The sequence below is a fragment of the Seriola aureovittata genome, chromosome 3, assembly GCF_021018895.1.
Source record: "Seriola aureovittata isolate HTS-2021-v1 ecotype China chromosome 3, ASM2101889v1, whole genome shotgun sequence".
Taxonomy (NCBI): domain Eukaryota; kingdom Metazoa; phylum Chordata; class Actinopteri; order Carangiformes; family Carangidae; genus Seriola; species Seriola aureovittata.
In genome coordinates, this window is record NC_079366.1 from 17,990,768 (window position 1) to 18,007,280 (window position 16,513).

At 39.2% G+C, this 16,513-nt stretch overlaps 3 protein-coding genes across 5 annotated transcripts in view; 1 reads left to right on the forward strand and 2 right to left on the reverse strand.

Moving 5' to 3' along the window:
• Positions 1-511: 511 nt before the first annotated feature.
• tmem134 (transmembrane protein 134) lies at positions 512-4,376 on the reverse strand. 2 transcript variants are annotated; one of them, XM_056368161.1, is made up of 8 exons: positions 4,171-4,376; positions 3,392-3,648; positions 3,235-3,302; positions 3,044-3,130; positions 2,877-2,953; positions 2,197-2,241; positions 979-1,032; positions 512-868 (listed from the first exon to the last, which is right to left on the reverse strand). In XM_056368161.1, exons 2-8 carry the CDS (start codon positions 3,602-3,604, stop codon positions 786-788), a joined length of 627 nt encoding a protein of 208 aa, XP_056224136.1. In that variant the 5' UTR covers positions 3,605-3,648; positions 4,171-4,376; the 3' UTR covers positions 512-785. The 2 variants fall into 2 exon arrangements, with proteins under 2 accessions (XP_056224136.1, XP_056224146.1); XM_056368171.1 differs by lacking the exon at positions 4,171-4,376 and adding an exon at positions 4,018-4,164.
• A 1,541-nt stretch (positions 4,377-5,917) lies between these two features.
• On the forward strand, positions 5,918-10,802 carry serping1 (serpin peptidase inhibitor, clade G (C1 inhibitor), member 1). The gene is made up of 11 exons (XM_056372491.1): positions 5,918-6,056; positions 6,419-6,466; positions 6,593-6,701; positions 6,793-6,954; positions 7,087-7,386; positions 7,619-7,834; positions 8,653-8,796; positions 8,954-9,157; positions 9,240-9,379; positions 9,788-10,010; positions 10,224-10,802. The coding sequence occupies exons 2-11, from the start codon at positions 6,419-6,421 to the stop codon at positions 10,469-10,471; spliced, it is 1,794 nt and encodes a 597-aa protein (XP_056228466.1). The 5' UTR covers positions 5,918-6,056; the 3' UTR covers positions 10,472-10,802.
• Positions 10,803-10,875: 73 nt separating this feature from the next.
• doc2d (double C2-like domains, delta) overlaps positions 10,876-16,513 on the reverse strand; it is a 66,855-nt gene continuing 61,217 nt past the window's right edge. For both annotated transcript variants that reach the window (XM_056372492.1, XM_056372493.1), the window contains one exon: positions 10,876-13,861. In XM_056372492.1, coding sequence (XP_056228467.1) covers positions 13,722-13,861 — 140 coding nt within the window. In that variant the 3' untranslated portion in view covers positions 10,876-13,721. The remainder of the gene's footprint in view (positions 13,862-16,513) is intronic.

Genomic DNA, 16,513 nt, shown 5'->3' on the forward strand with positions numbered 1-16,513 from the left:
TTCATCTGTTCACACAAATAATATTGAAAGAAATCTACCTCCATATGTTTCTGATTGGCTGGAAGGTGTGCATGGAACTGGTGCACAAGTCGCACCAGTTTAATTTTAATCTGTTTTCTAAAACCACTTTTTTTTCTTTCCTGGTAACCACTTACCAAACTATGTAGCCATGGCAAACTCATAAAACAACTGAAAGCCCAGTACACAAACACTTGTTATACCTCTTGCTTCTTGAATTCAAATATAAGTTTACATCCAAAACAACAGTAAGTGAATGCACTTCTGTTAAAAAGGTGACTGTATAAGGACAATCCACTCTAAGATCTGCAGTACAGGATTTTAGTCCAGTTCATGGAGGCAACTTTTCAGTTCTTTAACACATAAATTGTGATAGATTTTTCCTCACTTGAACTACTCACTGGGCTGAGCTGCAGGTTTGACTTCACCACATTGTTTGTAGCTAGGCACACTGAGAAAAGTTTGATTGGAAAACTAACCCAACTCAAAAAAATAAAATATACAAAAGTTTTATTGTAATTTCACAGTCATTATTCACACATAGAAAACACAGGCAAGACCAATCTCCTTCTTTTTCATGTACACGTACAACAATGTCAGTTCATGTAGTGGAAACATACTCAAGGTACTGAGTGGTTAAATTAGTAGTGGTCATTACAATGACAAGAAAAAAGAATGTGAAACGTGACAATATATTTTTGTTACAAGTGACAAAATACAATTCATTTTAAGATAACAAATAGAGAAATGTAGTGTGTCATAAAATGTCATTTTTCAAAATAAGGTAAGTAGAACAATTTGAAGCCTCTTCTTCCGCGGACAGCACAGCTGATGTATATCACATGGTACACTGAAGGACATACAGGGAATTAAACTGTTAATGTCAAAACAAAGCATGTGTTTATTGGTGCAGCCAAAAGGCATGCAAAAGAAGTTCTAAGAAGTAAATGATCAATTTACCTCCAGGGATGAACAGAAGAAATCCGGGAACAAAGAAAATAGCACTCGAAACCCCTGTAATGACAGTTTCATTAGTTAAAGACACACTCACCAATACTAATCAGTGCAACAATACATTAAAGGAACAATTCAACATTTTTGGAAATATATTTTTTACTTTCCTGCCGGGAGTTACATGAGGAGATCGATACCAATCTCAAGTCTGTACAGTAAATGTGAAGCTACAGCCATCGGAAGATTTGCTTGTCTTAGCATAAACACTGGAAACGGGGGAAACAACTAGCCTAGCCCTGTGTAATGGTAACAAAGTCAACTATGCTGTGACTTGGAAAATGTCCTTACAGTAATTACTGTACAGTAATTTCTTTCTTTCTTTCAAAACATTGAAGTTAATCCTACAAATACAATTACTCATTCCAGGCATTGTTGCAAACTGCAATTTAGTTGTCCGAAGAGTTCACTGACAGTTATTAAGTAATACTACTTGTATAGTATAGGTTGGGTGTTGGCAACATCAACAACATGTGCAATTACACGCCATACAAGTCATTTCATTTTCAACTTTTGCCATCTTCTGAATAATCAAAAATCATGATCCTCATCTACAACCCACAGGCCCACCAGTCCTACATGTTTTTGTTTCTCCAGCTCTATTTCTTAGCACCAGTTGTAAAAGTAGACAAATGGAACAGATTGACCTTGAGTGCAGGGTTGGGAAACAGTGTGCTATGTCATCTAAAGAACTTTGGCCTTTAAAAACGGGTGCTTCTTCACCACCAACCCAGTGTCATGGTGGCACAGGGACAATTTAAAGACAAGATTACTCAGAGAGCCGCCAAGCTACAATATGTTTCTGTGCAAAATCAACATTCATAGACTCTAAAACTGTAAAGTTCTGAATTACAAGCATTTAAATACACAGAAAGACAAAGACATATTCATTATATGTCATTTGTAAATTTGTATAATTAAATAGAGAATTCTTTTCTCAATTTATTCCTTTTCTTTAAGAGTCAGTATTTTGTTGAAGAATGTTTATTTCTTTATGATTTGGTAACAACTTCAATTTGTCAGTAAAATGTTTCTTTTGCTACTTGTCAGCTCATACGACAGCGTGTTCTCTTTAAATACTTTTTAGACTAATTCTCTTGGATATGGACTAACAGATCGATTGTGTCATTTCTGTACACAGAAATCAAATAAATTTGTCTTTCTTACCTGCATTTGGATTCAGCTGTATGACAACACCTGTGAAAATAAGAGCTAAAAAGAAACAATACAGTAGCATCAGTATATACAGTAGACCATGAATGGGAGAATGGTCTCAGAATTTTGGACCCCACTGGGTATATATCTATAAAGTATTTCACACTTCTTTTTTCATTAGTTTTGTTAACTCTGGCAAGAATTAGTTGTACACAGAGGATAAACAAGGGGACAAAGTTCAGTGAGTGAAGGGCCAGGCATGTCACTGACTGACACAACACTGAACAAACTACCTGGTAATAAATTGGAAAACTATCTGAAGCGGTATGTTTATGTCAAAATAATGGGGCACATCTAGAGCTTCATATAAAGTGCCCTTTTATCATATAAGAGTTTCTGTGCTTTTCAAATATTCATTTTAGATTGTAGCCGATTAACTGTAATTTTATGAGTTTCATCCAATTACTAAACCATCTACATTTTGAGCAGCTCATACAAAGGAGTTTTAAAGGGTGAGAGCCATTACAGCCAGACATTATTACTGTCGTCAAGTAAGAAAGAAAATCTAGGAAAACATGACAAGAACAGCAGCAGAAGAAAGAAAGAAGGAAAAAGTCATATAATCACATCAGAATATTCTGGCTGGATATTTTATATTTGATGAGTGAGTAACACTTGTGCTAAAGACTCACCAACTCCAGTGATGAGGAGAAGGAATGAAGCCAGAACAACTCTTCTGTTTTTCTTCACCAGCGGATGGGACACCCACCTGAGCAACACATTTTTCTTAAGGTAACTGTGTTTGTTGTTGATTCTGTTTGTGAGTGTGTGTATGTGTGTATCAGTTGTTTGAACTCACCCGCAGCAGTGTGCAGAAAGCTGCGTGACAGAACTCAAGGTGCTGAAGGACCACTGAGAGCTGCAGTAAGACAGAGTTGCTGGGTCACTGTGGAGAGAGCAGAAACAGACTTTATCTCACACTTAAACCACATGAAGGCAAAGGAAGAAAAAAAACAATATCACATCAATAGTTATAGTTGTAAGACCTACCTGATTTTGAAGAAGTTATTGAAAGAGGAATTGCCATTGTTCCCTAAAGCATCTTCATTTTCCAGATTCTAAAGAAATGGCAGATGATAAAAGAGTTGCATTTTCAAGTAAACAACTTTTAGCTTCATGTTTGTACACACAGAAGGTGCATGTGTACCTGATACTTCAGGTTACTGTGTTCAGGGGAGCCGGCCGCAGCGGGAGAGGGATGAGTCTGAGGTTTAGAGAAAGATAGAGGACCAAATGTCATCTCGCCTGCTTCTCTGTCCTTGTCTCTGCCCCTCCATCCCTCTGTCTCTCCGTCTGACACAGCTCCCTCCTCATCTCCCTCCAACACAAAGGCATCATCAATACTAAACTGCGTTGCCATGGTGATCGCCTCTTACACCCTGAGGTCCTGTGGCTTGATGCTCACTGTGGGCAAAGAGGAAAAATCAATGTTGCTCACAATGCCTGCAGTCAAAGCTATGAAAGAGAAACATCTCATGGTATCATTTATTGATTGATTGATATCATTTATTAATTTTCTACATGAACTATTCTGCTACACTGCAGCCAGCTACAGTTTCCTGCCTTGCAAAACAAAATAAGTGGAATTATTGAGTATAAAGTAAAAAGTTGGATTATCGACGTTTAATTTTTGTTGCTGCTTCCTCTTCAAATGGATTAAAGCACGTATAAGGTGTGAGCTCATTATCACCAATGTAATACAGTTAACCACTCTGAAAATAGCAAAAAAAAAAACAACAAAAAAAACGAGTATACCATTAAGTCGGAAAATACCTGCAAAACTGCCTGAACTTGGCCGACACAACTGAGCGGATTGGGACCAAAGTTGGCTAAAATGAACAAGCGGGTAACTGGCTCTGTTGTTGCTCTCTGCCATTGTTTGTGCTATTTCCGCTAGTCGATCAGATGACCAGGAGGAAAACTTACTGTCTTGAGTAACTCTTTTCTCCAGCGAGGCGAAACTCGACACCACGTTGCTTAGAGACGGGTCACATGTTTGAACACTCTGTGACAATTTTATAGGAAGCTTTCCTACTACGGTTTGTTTTGTTCTTGAATGCAAAGAAAGGCTCTGAAAAAGTTTCGGACCTCTTCCTTTCTCTTTTTTTTTTTTAACTCCCGGCTCTCGATTGCACACGACTGATTACGCCCAAAGATCTCCCCCGGAGTCAGCCCGTTCAATCGAAGGTCGAGTTTTCGATCGACCCACTAACTTACATAAGAAAAAGTCACCCAAACTCTAATTCACCTGTTAACAATAGTTTAATAATGATAAGCATATTTAACCCAACTGGCCAACACTACAGTATGATGATCCGGTAGATCGTGATAGATGATGATCAATTGCTGTAGGCTAATTACTACTAATATTGTACTATTTAAATTTATCTAACACATATAGTCAGTTTTCAGATTTTAAACTAAAATAAACTATGATATGTTTGCAAAATACAATACTTTGTTAAAAAAGTTAATTTCAGATAGTGACCTGTATGTATTTAAAGTAACTTGCACTCTTCCATACCTCGCACCACTTGTTATATATCTTGATGTCTAAATGTTCGACTTGTACATTGGAGGCTTGGGGCTTTATAATAGGACTATATAATAAGGAGGGTTTTTTTGGTACTTTAAGTACATTTTGCAAATGTGTTTTTGTTAAACTGGATCTTGAATGCAGGATTTGCTTGGTATGGAGTATTTTTTACATTGTACTTTTATTTAACTCTTTTTCCACCTCTGCTTGTCATGTACTGAATATATGAGAGAAAGGCAAACTCATAGTGGTGAATAAGAGATTTATTGACCTTATCAATAAAAATCAAATATTATTTATTAAAATTATATGAGGAGTAGTTGACAACACATGAGGGTTTATTTTTATTAATGTATTAACAATTTTTTAAATGTAGAATTTGATAATATATATTATATACAGAAGAATATTAGATTTTTTGCTAGAATTTACATGAGAGAAGATGGAGTAAAGGTTTCCCTCTGAAACATTAAGAACAAAATGAAAGCAGTGACAACAGTGGGCAAAAAAATTATACTTACTGGTAAACCTCCAATGTGGGATCACGATAAGGCCAATACACTCGAAAATATAAATAAAAAACTGAAGAAAATAAAGCACAAATTCATTTAATGTTTCCATAAAAACACTTCACTTTTGTCACTTTAACTCCATAACTTTGAAATTTAATTATACATCATGTCATACATGTGACAACACTGTTTTCTGCCAATTAGCAAAAACTCAGCTTGTGTTTTCCTTCCACTATGTTCATGTCTGTGTTTATTATCCTGTGCAACCTTTGGCAAAATCAAATTATGTAAACACTTCAGGCAAAAACATTTTATTATGCAAACTGAAAATGAGCCAAAAATGAGTGAAACTGCTAATCCACCCCCAGCAACTCATAACTATGTTCCACTTGTCAAGATTGAGTAGCTATAACTGATATAACCTGGATTTAAGCACTGATATCCTAAGTAATACAATAATATATCGTTGCATTGCATAAATACATGAAATGACAGCAAAGTAATCACAGGAATATAAATCATCCCACTTTGTATTTGTTGCCAACATGTGAAATCATGTGGTTTCCAGAAAGTCAGAAGACCTGCATTATGCAAACACAAACATCTCTAAACCAACAAACACAGATTAGTCATTGTTGGTTACAGTTTACGGGAGCAGACAGTCAGAGGGAGAACGAGTGAACAGTGGTTTGATGTGGCAGAAACATTACTGGTAAAAACTAGTGCCGTTACTGAATTTGGATACATTTGGAAATTGAAGAGATGTGAGTTATTTAATGTTTTTCTGACTTTGACTTTGACTTTGTTGTTTAATCGCTGAACTGAAGAAATATTATTACATTATATTATGCTATACTGTTATAAACAACAATAATTTACCTCCTGAAGCTTGGACGGGATTGATCTCTGTCTAAGGTGTTTTTTATTGAAAGTAGAAGTCAGAGATATGTGCTCTAATTTTGAAAGGTTTTAATGGTGGGGAATATCACTATGTTTCACAGGTTGCGCCATATATTGATCTTTCTTCCGGCTTGATGCCATAATCATTTTGAAATCTTCACTTGCAAAACAACTCCATCAACTTGCTAATCTCATTTTACTCCCTCTGCTCTGTCCTCTGCTGCAGATGAGACTGCAGGCCATACTTTGCCTCTTGCTGCAGCTCATTTTTGAGGTAAAGAAGAATGTTCACCAATATCTTCCATATTGAATAGATGACAAAAGTGCTTAAACCTCAGCCTTCTTGACTCTTTGATTCATCACCTTTGTATCAGATATTTGACACTTTGTTTCTGTTCAGTTTTCATCATGCTCAAATCTCAGGGTGATATCTGGTTCCACCCTGGAGCTGCCATGTTTCTCACCCCAACCTGACTCCGCTGGATCCACCATCACCTGGATATTCAATGGTCTTGTTATATTTCTATCATCACTGTTCTCACTGTGTTGCAAAAGTATACACTTATATATTTATACCGTGTGATCTTTTTCTTAATACAGGTAAGGATGTAAGTGAGGAGCCACCTGACTCAGTTAGAGTTAAAAAGGATGGCTTGTATCTGTCTATATCCCCTGTAATTCCTGCCAACGAGGGCGAGTATGCGTGTTTGGTGAAGGAGAGCAATACGGAGATAATAAAGACATACAACATCTCAGTTGTTGGTGAGATACGCACCTATCTTTATCTTACATTCATGCATTGTTTATTTGGTTTTGATTTAAATTGACATGTGAAAGAACCAAGAAAAAGCTTGTAATCAAAAGAGGTTGACTTATTTGTGTTTCTCTCTACAGCATTACTTGACATTACCATCAAGGTAAACCGAGGCTCAGATGTGCACCTCCCATGCCACTTCCCACCCAGCAGCCAAGTCATGGCCAATGCACTCTGGTTCAAAAAGACGGACCCTGTCGGGAGGACACAGCTGAATCCTGAAGACGATACAGATGATACAACGAGACTAAGCCTGCTTTATCCACTTGACAATGATCAGACCATCCTTATCAAAGACACTATCATGGAGGATGCTGGAATTTACCATTGTGAATCTGCAGATGGGGAGAGGCTCAGCACCATATACATTATTGTTGAAGGTAGGTTTGGCAACCTTTTCTATATGCTGCAATGATACTGCACAGTCCATGCAATTTGTAACCATTAATTCTTACAGTAAATGTCAAAACAACCAAGCTTGAGTATTCATTTTAATAGCAAAGAGCCTTAACGTACAGTAAAAGCTCATTTCTGACCATGTTGAGGTATTGTTTTAAAAAGAAGGTAAAACAGTTATGTGCATTTTTAACCGTTTGCTTAACTCTCTTTTAGTTGTTCCTACCAAACCTCCTTTCTCCTGCGAGAAGTTCCCCAGAGCATGGGAGCCGTGCCAGGACGAGAACAGTCGCACAGGGGAACCCATGCTGCAAGAGTCCATGACAGAGTTTTCCATGAAGCTCTATTCTTACCTCAGAGGGTCATATCCTTCTGGCAACTTGCTCATTTCTCCCATCAGCATCAATGCGGCACTCTCCCATTTGTTGCTAGGTATGAAAAGGGAAGCAAGTCCCTTATTTGCTTTAATCAATTTAACAACTCTTAATTATTCTTAAATATTATTATTATTATTATAAGTCTGGTGATATTCCACATTTTTTATTATCAACAAATCCCATGAAAAAACTAAAAACCATCAATGAATTGTTAAAGTATTGCCTGTGTGTCTAATGCCCTCTACGCCAAAGAGCTCCATTCATGTCCAAAAATATTTTAAAAACACATCATTGAACCACACAGTCTCAGTGTATGATCTGTTTCCTCATTACAAGTAAAGTGATGCCAAGTTGATAAGTTGATCCCATATACACTATCTACGCTGAAGATAGTTCCCAACAAAAACACAATTTTACAATTTAAAAAATGCAAATATCTAATTTATTTTTTGTTTATATAAAATTTTTTGTTTTCATATATTCAGATCTCAAGTAGGAACAAATACTGTAGGCGTGCAGCTGAGTGCCCCAGACAGGCTGCGGGAGCTAGAGGATATTGTGAGATGTACAACCAAATTATTCATTTTGGTTGCTTCATAGCATTTGTTGACAGAAAGAAACATATAGAATGACGCCAGCCTTGGCCTTTAAGATTCTTTGGTCTAAAAAGCAACATAATCCCTTTGTTTTCTGTGGACAAGAAAATGTCTATATAACTTGGAATTTACATAAAACTTTTCTCACTGTTAAATGTCACAGTAGCTTTTCTTCTACTTATTTTAAACCTTGCAGCTTTCTTTACCACTCTAAAGTATGTGTCTTTCTATATTATCTCCATTTTATATTGTCTCTTCTTTGTTGTGATACTTTCAGGGGCAAGGGATACCACTCGCAAAGCCATTGAGAGGGCAGTCTGTGTGCCTCATGACTTCCACTGCGTTCACTTCCAGATGAAGAAGCTGAGAGAGAAGCTGGCTGGCTCCTTGCAGCTGGCTTCTCAGATCTACTATAACCCACGTACTGTACTGCTATCACAGTGTGAAGTGCACAAAATGGCCACTCTGTGAAGAGAAATGCAATCAGAGATAAAGATGCAGAGATTCTGAGCGCATACAAAAACTAAATGGATTTTTATCTCTGTAGCTCATCATAGTTTCTTTGTTCTTTTCCTTAGAAATGAATCTGGCCGAGTCCTTTGCTAACCAGTCCATTCAATTCTATGAAGCGGAGCCCACCAGGCTGCTGGAAAACAGTGAGGACAACACACGGATGATCAACAGCTGGGTGGCAAATAAAACCCAAAATAAAATCACCCAGTTGGTTGAATCAGTTTCACCCAGTACACAAATGATCCTGCTCAACGCTGTCTCCTTCAATGGTCAGTAAAGTGTGTGCGCACAAATGTGAGTATTTGCGTGTATAGTGGAAACTAATAAACTGTGCGTATGTGTGTGTGTCAGGTCAATGGAAGGTCAAGTTTAATCTGAAACCAAAGAAGGGTCTTTTCACAAAACTGGATGGTGATCTGGTAAAGGTGCCTCTCCTCTATCACCCTAAATACATGGCGGTTATGACGTATGTGGTTGAGCTAAAGGCACAGGTAACAAACACACTAACACACATCTAACTGTAACCCACCCATTTACATACTATATACAACAGCTAATGGCTGATTCAGCATACTTTTAATGCTACCAATTTTCCAAATATAAACAAATATGAGCTAAAAAATGAAGCTCTAGTTGTGGCTCACAGCTAACTGTACTCTCCATGGCGGATTATCTTTCCTGTTTGCAGCTCCCAAAGCATTATGGAGACTGTAGTTCCAAAATTTAAAGCGTGCTTATCCTCCAAATCGAGACACATAATTGAGTGAATGAATCCATTAATATGGACTTTTTTCAAGTTACGTCATCAATATTTTTTACATTATAAAGGTATCAGAGATCTGGACAGACTTTGAAAACATCTGTTTTTTGTATTTTTTTTTTTTTTACTTTGCCAACAGGTAGCGAAGTTTCCTCTTACAGGTGACAGCAGTCTCTACATCCTGCTACCTCGCTCCAACAAAGTGACTGACCTGCAGCAGGTGGAGGAGAGGATGACAGACACAGCTGTGCATCAAATGATAGAGGGAATGAAAACAACAGTTCCTCACTATATCGAGGTTACTCTGCCCCAAATCAAGCTGGATGACCAGCCAGACATGAACATACTTATCAAGAAATTAGGTTTGTTCGTCTTTCATGTGCTGTTCCGTCTGTCAGACTCAAGTTCTGCTTATTACCACATACTCAATACCACCCATGCTTTCAGCTCATGTATAACTTTGTCTAGCAGCCACAAGACATTTGTGAAATATGTCTCCCCATCTGCTCGATTCCACTGTATGTAATCCACTTACTTTGCTTTCCTTCCTGCTTTCTCTCTCTTTCCCAAAACAGGACTGTCGTCCCTCTTCGAGGAGCCCAACCTGTGTGGCATCAACACTGACAACATGCTGGTCTTGGACGATGTCAGACACAGGGCCTTCCTCACACTAAACGAACAAGGAGTAGAGGCTGGCGCTGTCACCACTATGTCGTTCTCTCGCACCTTCCCTTCCTTCTCTGCCTTGCGGCCCTTCATCCTGCTGCTGTGGAGTGACCAGGCCAACGTGCCACTCTTTATCGGCAGAGTAACCGACCCGTGAGCAGGAGAAAGAGCGAGGGTGGGGGTGGGGGGTGGGTGGGAGAAATGCAACCAAGCACATGTACAAGAAGAAATAAAGACATGGTGAAGAAAAGCTGCCTGATATAAGTGAAATACATGTTATTTCATAATGTTACTATGATTTTTTTCAGAAAATTCAGCTGATTTTTCGAAACTTGATATAAAACAATATAAATTCAGTATGAGCATTGCTTCAAGTAGTCACTAAAGAGAGTCTTAAAAAAAACATACACAGCCTTACAAAAACATATACACTGGCTTTGATGTGGATTGTCTTCAAAGTTGTCGATGAATAAACACATACGCACATATACTGCCTGTCTTATGTTTTTGAAGATGTGAGCACTGAGCGGATCACTTGTAATTCAAAGGAAGACAGACGAGCACTGAAACAGCTTCAATTTATTTTTGCGAAGTAGTTACACAAACCCACCACAGGATGGCAGCCATACTGTGTGATTGACATTGACAGTGAATACACAGGGACTGCAGTAGTGAATTCCCATCTCGCTCCCATCTCAGCCCTCCTGCATCATCACCACTGATATCAATTTAAGGAAGACAAGTGTCAAAATCTGTGACAGTAAAGTTGTTTTTTTTGTTTTTTTTTTAAAGTAATAGCTCGTTTGGTAAAGCACAGCAACTGAGCAAAAAAATACCCTGAATCATCGTATTCACAAACAAATACACACTGATGGCAAGAGACTGAATGGATGGCATAGACTGTAAACACATCAGCATCCAGAACAATCAGCTAAAGTTGCACTCTATTATACAAGCTGATGATGATTGCTAAACATGCAGCCGTATTGCAGATAAAAATGATTACATAAGCTAAGCGGGGTCAATAGACACGAGTCAGAAAACTTGGTGACTGTAAACAAAACCAACAGATCCAGTCAGAAACGTGAACTCTTAGGGCACTTCCACCCAGCTGATCCCCAAACAAAGTGTTCCCAGAAATGCATCTTTGATGCTTGGATAACATGATCATGTTGTTTTGGTTTGATTATCTCACTGCTGACGTGCTGGGAGTTTTGATGTGCATAGAGAAAGTACAGAATAAACCCATCATTCTTGCCCAACCCCTCTTGTTAAAGTCATTTAAGGTCTAACTGAAAATGTTTTTAAGCTTACTGTTACAATACATGGTTTAGTCCCAAGCTTTTATAATGCCCAAGCCCTTTTATTATTCTAAACCTAATTCACCACTGAAGGATCCATTTTTTGCAGTCAACGATGAGACATTCACAAGGTTGTCGAAGGACACCAAGAATATGAGCAGCCGGATCGATTCAACAGTTAGAAAACTCCCGGAGGCCACTGACTGACTGTGGGTATGCTTTTGTGAACCGGTGTATGGCCAGAGCAGGAGTGCTGCGAGATGAACCGAGGGAATACATTTGATATCCTGGCAGGTATTTAGGGCAGCTCAGCAACAAGCTAGCCCATACACACCATCAATATGCAGATCTGTGCATCAAGGCACGTAACACACATGTAAATTAATAAGTGTGCAATCTAGCATAGCTTCTCAGTATCTTGGATCCTGGTCTGTGATTATCCACTGTCCCCCTACTGCCAAATGTGTTTCCATACGGGGTGTAATCTCATTTTATCTCCTGAGGTTATATCATAGGGGGGCTCCGTTCTCTATGCCTGCATTTCTACTAACTGCACACAGTTAATCTCAGCAGGCAATCATATGTTTCACAGACATGGGCACAGTAGTCCCTCCAGTCCTGTCTCATGCCCAAATTATTAAATATATGCCACTATAGACCTAATATCTAATAGGTCAGAAATAATGGGATGAATGATCGCAGAAATAACTCCCCCTGATGGATGATGTAGATTACAGCCATTTTTTTTTTCTCACAGAGGGAGAGGCTCCGAGGGTGTGTAAAGGTGGATTAGGGGGATAGATAAGATAACAGGAACAATCAAATGCCTGAAATTTCAAATTAATACATTACTGGTATGAGATTGCCCTGAAAGAAGAAAATGTTACATCATCTGTGACTCTGCTGGAGCAGAATTGGAATCACTGAGGTAAACTCGCTTAGATCCTGTTGAAATCTGGTTCACAATGCTGGAGTGAAGCGAAGATACAAATGGTACCTCCAAAAGCAATAGCCGTACTGCCTGCCATGGACACAACTCATCAAAAAAGAGCAGTCAAAGGTTACGTATCAAGACATATTCCATTCTTCAAGTTGTTCAATGACTGTCTGGCAAAGGGAGAGAGAGAGAGATGGTAAAGGTCTGGCACACACGATTGACGGCTTGTCAGTGTCCTCCAGCCAGGAACACTCACACCACTGAGGTCTGTGGTGGTGGTGGTGGTGGTGGTGGTGGTGGAGGAGGATTTCTCTCCTGTATGTCTTTTCTTGTCCTTTGTTACTATTTCTTCACACCTCTGTGCTTCTGAAGTTGGACGGAGACATTTTGAATGGGGCATGATGTGAATACAGATAGACACACAGTGCACAGACAGTGGATGTAGGCACTCATATTCTCATAGCCCTCACGCACACACGTATGCCGACACGTTAATGTCCGATGTCAAGGTGTATAGAGAGCCACTGTCACCAAAAGTCAATGAAAAGACATTAGAACAAGAACACTGAAACAGTAAAGGTACAAATCCACCGAATGGATCGTTTTGTGCTTTATAATACGGTGTGTTGTTTTGCATCAGATCAACAACCACTAAAATAGAGACTTCTCCGAACATTCCTGCTCCTGTAACTAAATACCACATTATGAGTCACTAGGGTGCACATAGTGTTGGCCCCTTTCAATGAATGAATTTTTGAGTACATTAGTCTCAAATCTCTTCATCAGGTGTAGATTTCAATGACAGAATATGAGCAACTTCCACAATACAGTAAGGTCTAAAGCACAATTTCGTGGGTATTGTTTTGTTACGTCAACACTTTAATGAGGACATTGTCACAATTTGGTTCACCTTTAAAAAAATGTATTCAGATTACACCTTATTACCATCACTAATATTAGTATGAATATCATATACTAATACTCGGTGCTGTAATTGTTGGCAATATATGACGGATTTCATCTTCAACATTATTATTATTGCATGTTTTATCCTTTGCTCTTACTACTGCATGACTTGGTCTCTGTTTCCAACCACCGCCCAGTGAAACAAATGTTTGTGTGAGTGTGTGCGTGTGTGTGTGTATGTATGCATGAATGTCTTGTGTGATCTAGTCCGGTTTGTCACTGCTCGGGGCTCCTTGCTGTGTGAGCGTATGCCAGTATTCCACTTTCTTCCCTTTGTTTTTGAGACATTCGAACCAGTGTCTGAGTCTCTGACCGCTTGCATTGATCCCCAGCTCCACTCCACCTGAAACCAGAGGGAGACGACAGAGAGGAAGAGTCAGGAGGTGAGGGCACATGACAGAAAGAAAGACCAGTGGTAGAAGAAGCACTCGGATGCTTTACTTAAGTAAAAGTACTAATAAGGCGACATAAAATTACTACAAGTAAAAGTGCTTCAGAAAAAAATGTATCTGTGACTGATATAATTATATATTATATTATTAAATTGTTCAGACTGATGCATCAAATCACATGTAACATTTTACTGCTGCAGCTGGTCAATGTGGAGCTAAATTTAACTACTTTATTCACAGTTCAGTAGTTTATAGATATTATCATAAGATAAATCTGAAGGGTTGTGAGATGATTAATGGAGTAGGAAAGAAGAAAAAAGTTGTGCTACCCAAATTCATTGTTTTTTTCCCCAGACTTTCTCAGCTAGTCTCCAACTGTGACTGTTTGCTGTCTGTTACTCAGCAGGTAACGTAGAGTACAATGGGTTTTTAGAGCTTTTTTAAAACAATAGATGTCCCAAGTGAATACTGCAAGTACAGACATTGAATAAATATACGTAGTCATTTTCCACAACTGGTGACATCATCAAAAATAACTAAGGGGACAGGCAGACATTTTGCATTCTTGTTAAAATCTAATAATCAATAATGTGATATTGAGCTTCGGCAATAATGTACATCAACATTCACGCCAATAAAGATAATTATTATTTAACAGGCAGACAGACATGAGAGCAAAGGAAGAAATATACAGACACTGAAGACAAATTCCTCCAGGCAGAGAGAAAGAGAAATAGACAGGTAGCTGGGGAATTAGGAGGGAGAGAGATTTAGACAGCAAACGATTTATTGAAAGAGCATGGCTACTGAATATAATGGGGGGGGGGGGGTAAATATGCACAGAAGCAGGAAATGACTCAGGCAAAAGTGAGTGGAGGTGATGGAGGCGTTGGTGGAGAGGCAGGCTGGAAGACAGAGACATGCAGGCAGTTGTTTGCACCGAGGTTATTACAAAGCCATTCCCTTGGCTGTGATTGCACAGTTAATGGAGCGTGAAGTTTTAAACACGGTATTTTGGCAATGCTGGCTTCTAACAGTGCCTTGGAAAATGACAGCCGCAAGCAAACAAGGCTTGATTGTTGATCTGCAACTCATCTGAGCTCGGGAGCCAACGCTGCCTGAGATGCAGCCACTGGGAAGAGGGGAGCAGTCTTACAGTGTCTCATAACCTGTATCCTCCATCTCACACACAAGACACACAACTTAGAGAGCAGGTCTAAACCTGTTGACAGTTTCGATAGAATAATCACGCACAACACTTTGTCACCTCCGCCCCCACAACACTCCCACCACCTCCGAACAGAGATCGATGGAGTGTACCCCGAGGGTTGCTGGTGACAAACGAACGGTCAGCCATCCTGACATGCAATGGGGCACAGAAGAAGGATGAGGAACCGGAGGAGATGATACAGGCGAGTGTGAGACTGACACGCTGGCAAGCAGATGTGCACTCGCAGAGGTTTTACCCTGTATCTGTCTGCTTATTTTTACACAAAATCCTCCTCTGCTGCACATCTGTCTCATCCAACCCTACCAGCAGATACACAAGCTGTACTGAGCCAAGTATCCAGCCGAGCATTCGACCTGAAGGCATCAGTTCTTGTCAGATCATGGAAGTCCCCACACCTTCCTCCTTCCTTTGAGGGGCTACATCTGACAATTTTTTGTAACAGGACCAACAGTTAGAAAACATGCAGGAGTTGAACTTTTCTCTCAAACTGTCTTTTAATGTTTTCACACAGGACTGCTTCCCTCTCATTTGGTGTGTTGTTTTGCGTGCAACACTGTGAATGCCTCTGAAGACAGAATGACTCAGTGTGTGCACCATCATCCAACATGTGTGAAAAGCTTTCAAGTGTGGTCATTTGGACCAAGTACAAACACCTTTGCCTTAGAAATGTGCAGACGAAAGACACTTCAGACCAACCACTTTTTGAATCATATGAAAGCCATTAAAAAAACAAACAATAAAAACGCAGCTTTGAATAAAACCTGGTCAGATGAGGTTTCTTTTGAAAACAAATCCAATATCTCAACTTAGGGTGTCTTCTGAGTACAGATCCAATACATGTTCTATGCAGAGAGGTAAGAATCTGTACAGCTTACTGCATGGAAATGATATTTATGAAAGCTAACACAAGGCCAGCGATTGCTGTACAAATAAAACCAGAAGAAAGCAGCCCAATGTGACTAAATGAATATACATAACTTATAGCTGGATCACTGATTTTTACGTCATTGACGAAGAAGCTGCAGTTAATGTGGATCAATCACAACATGGCAGATACCTGATCTGCTTATTAAGATCAGTACCGGCCCAGATACTGATGTGGCGTATCAGATTCATTCTCACTTGAGACTTGAATTAGACTATCTACAGTATAGGTTTTACAGTTTTCCTGATTTGTAAATGTAAAACACGACTCAAAAATAGGAGGCTTGGATTTGGTTCAGGGCGAAGATGAAATTCCCCATCTCTCCTAGTGTATCGATTGCTCCCTCAAGTTATCCACTTGATTTATTGCCTGTGTTTTCTTGTGTACTTTTGCCCCCTCATTTTTCCTCTCACTGTTCAGTTTTTTCCTCCATGTATCTTTGAAATC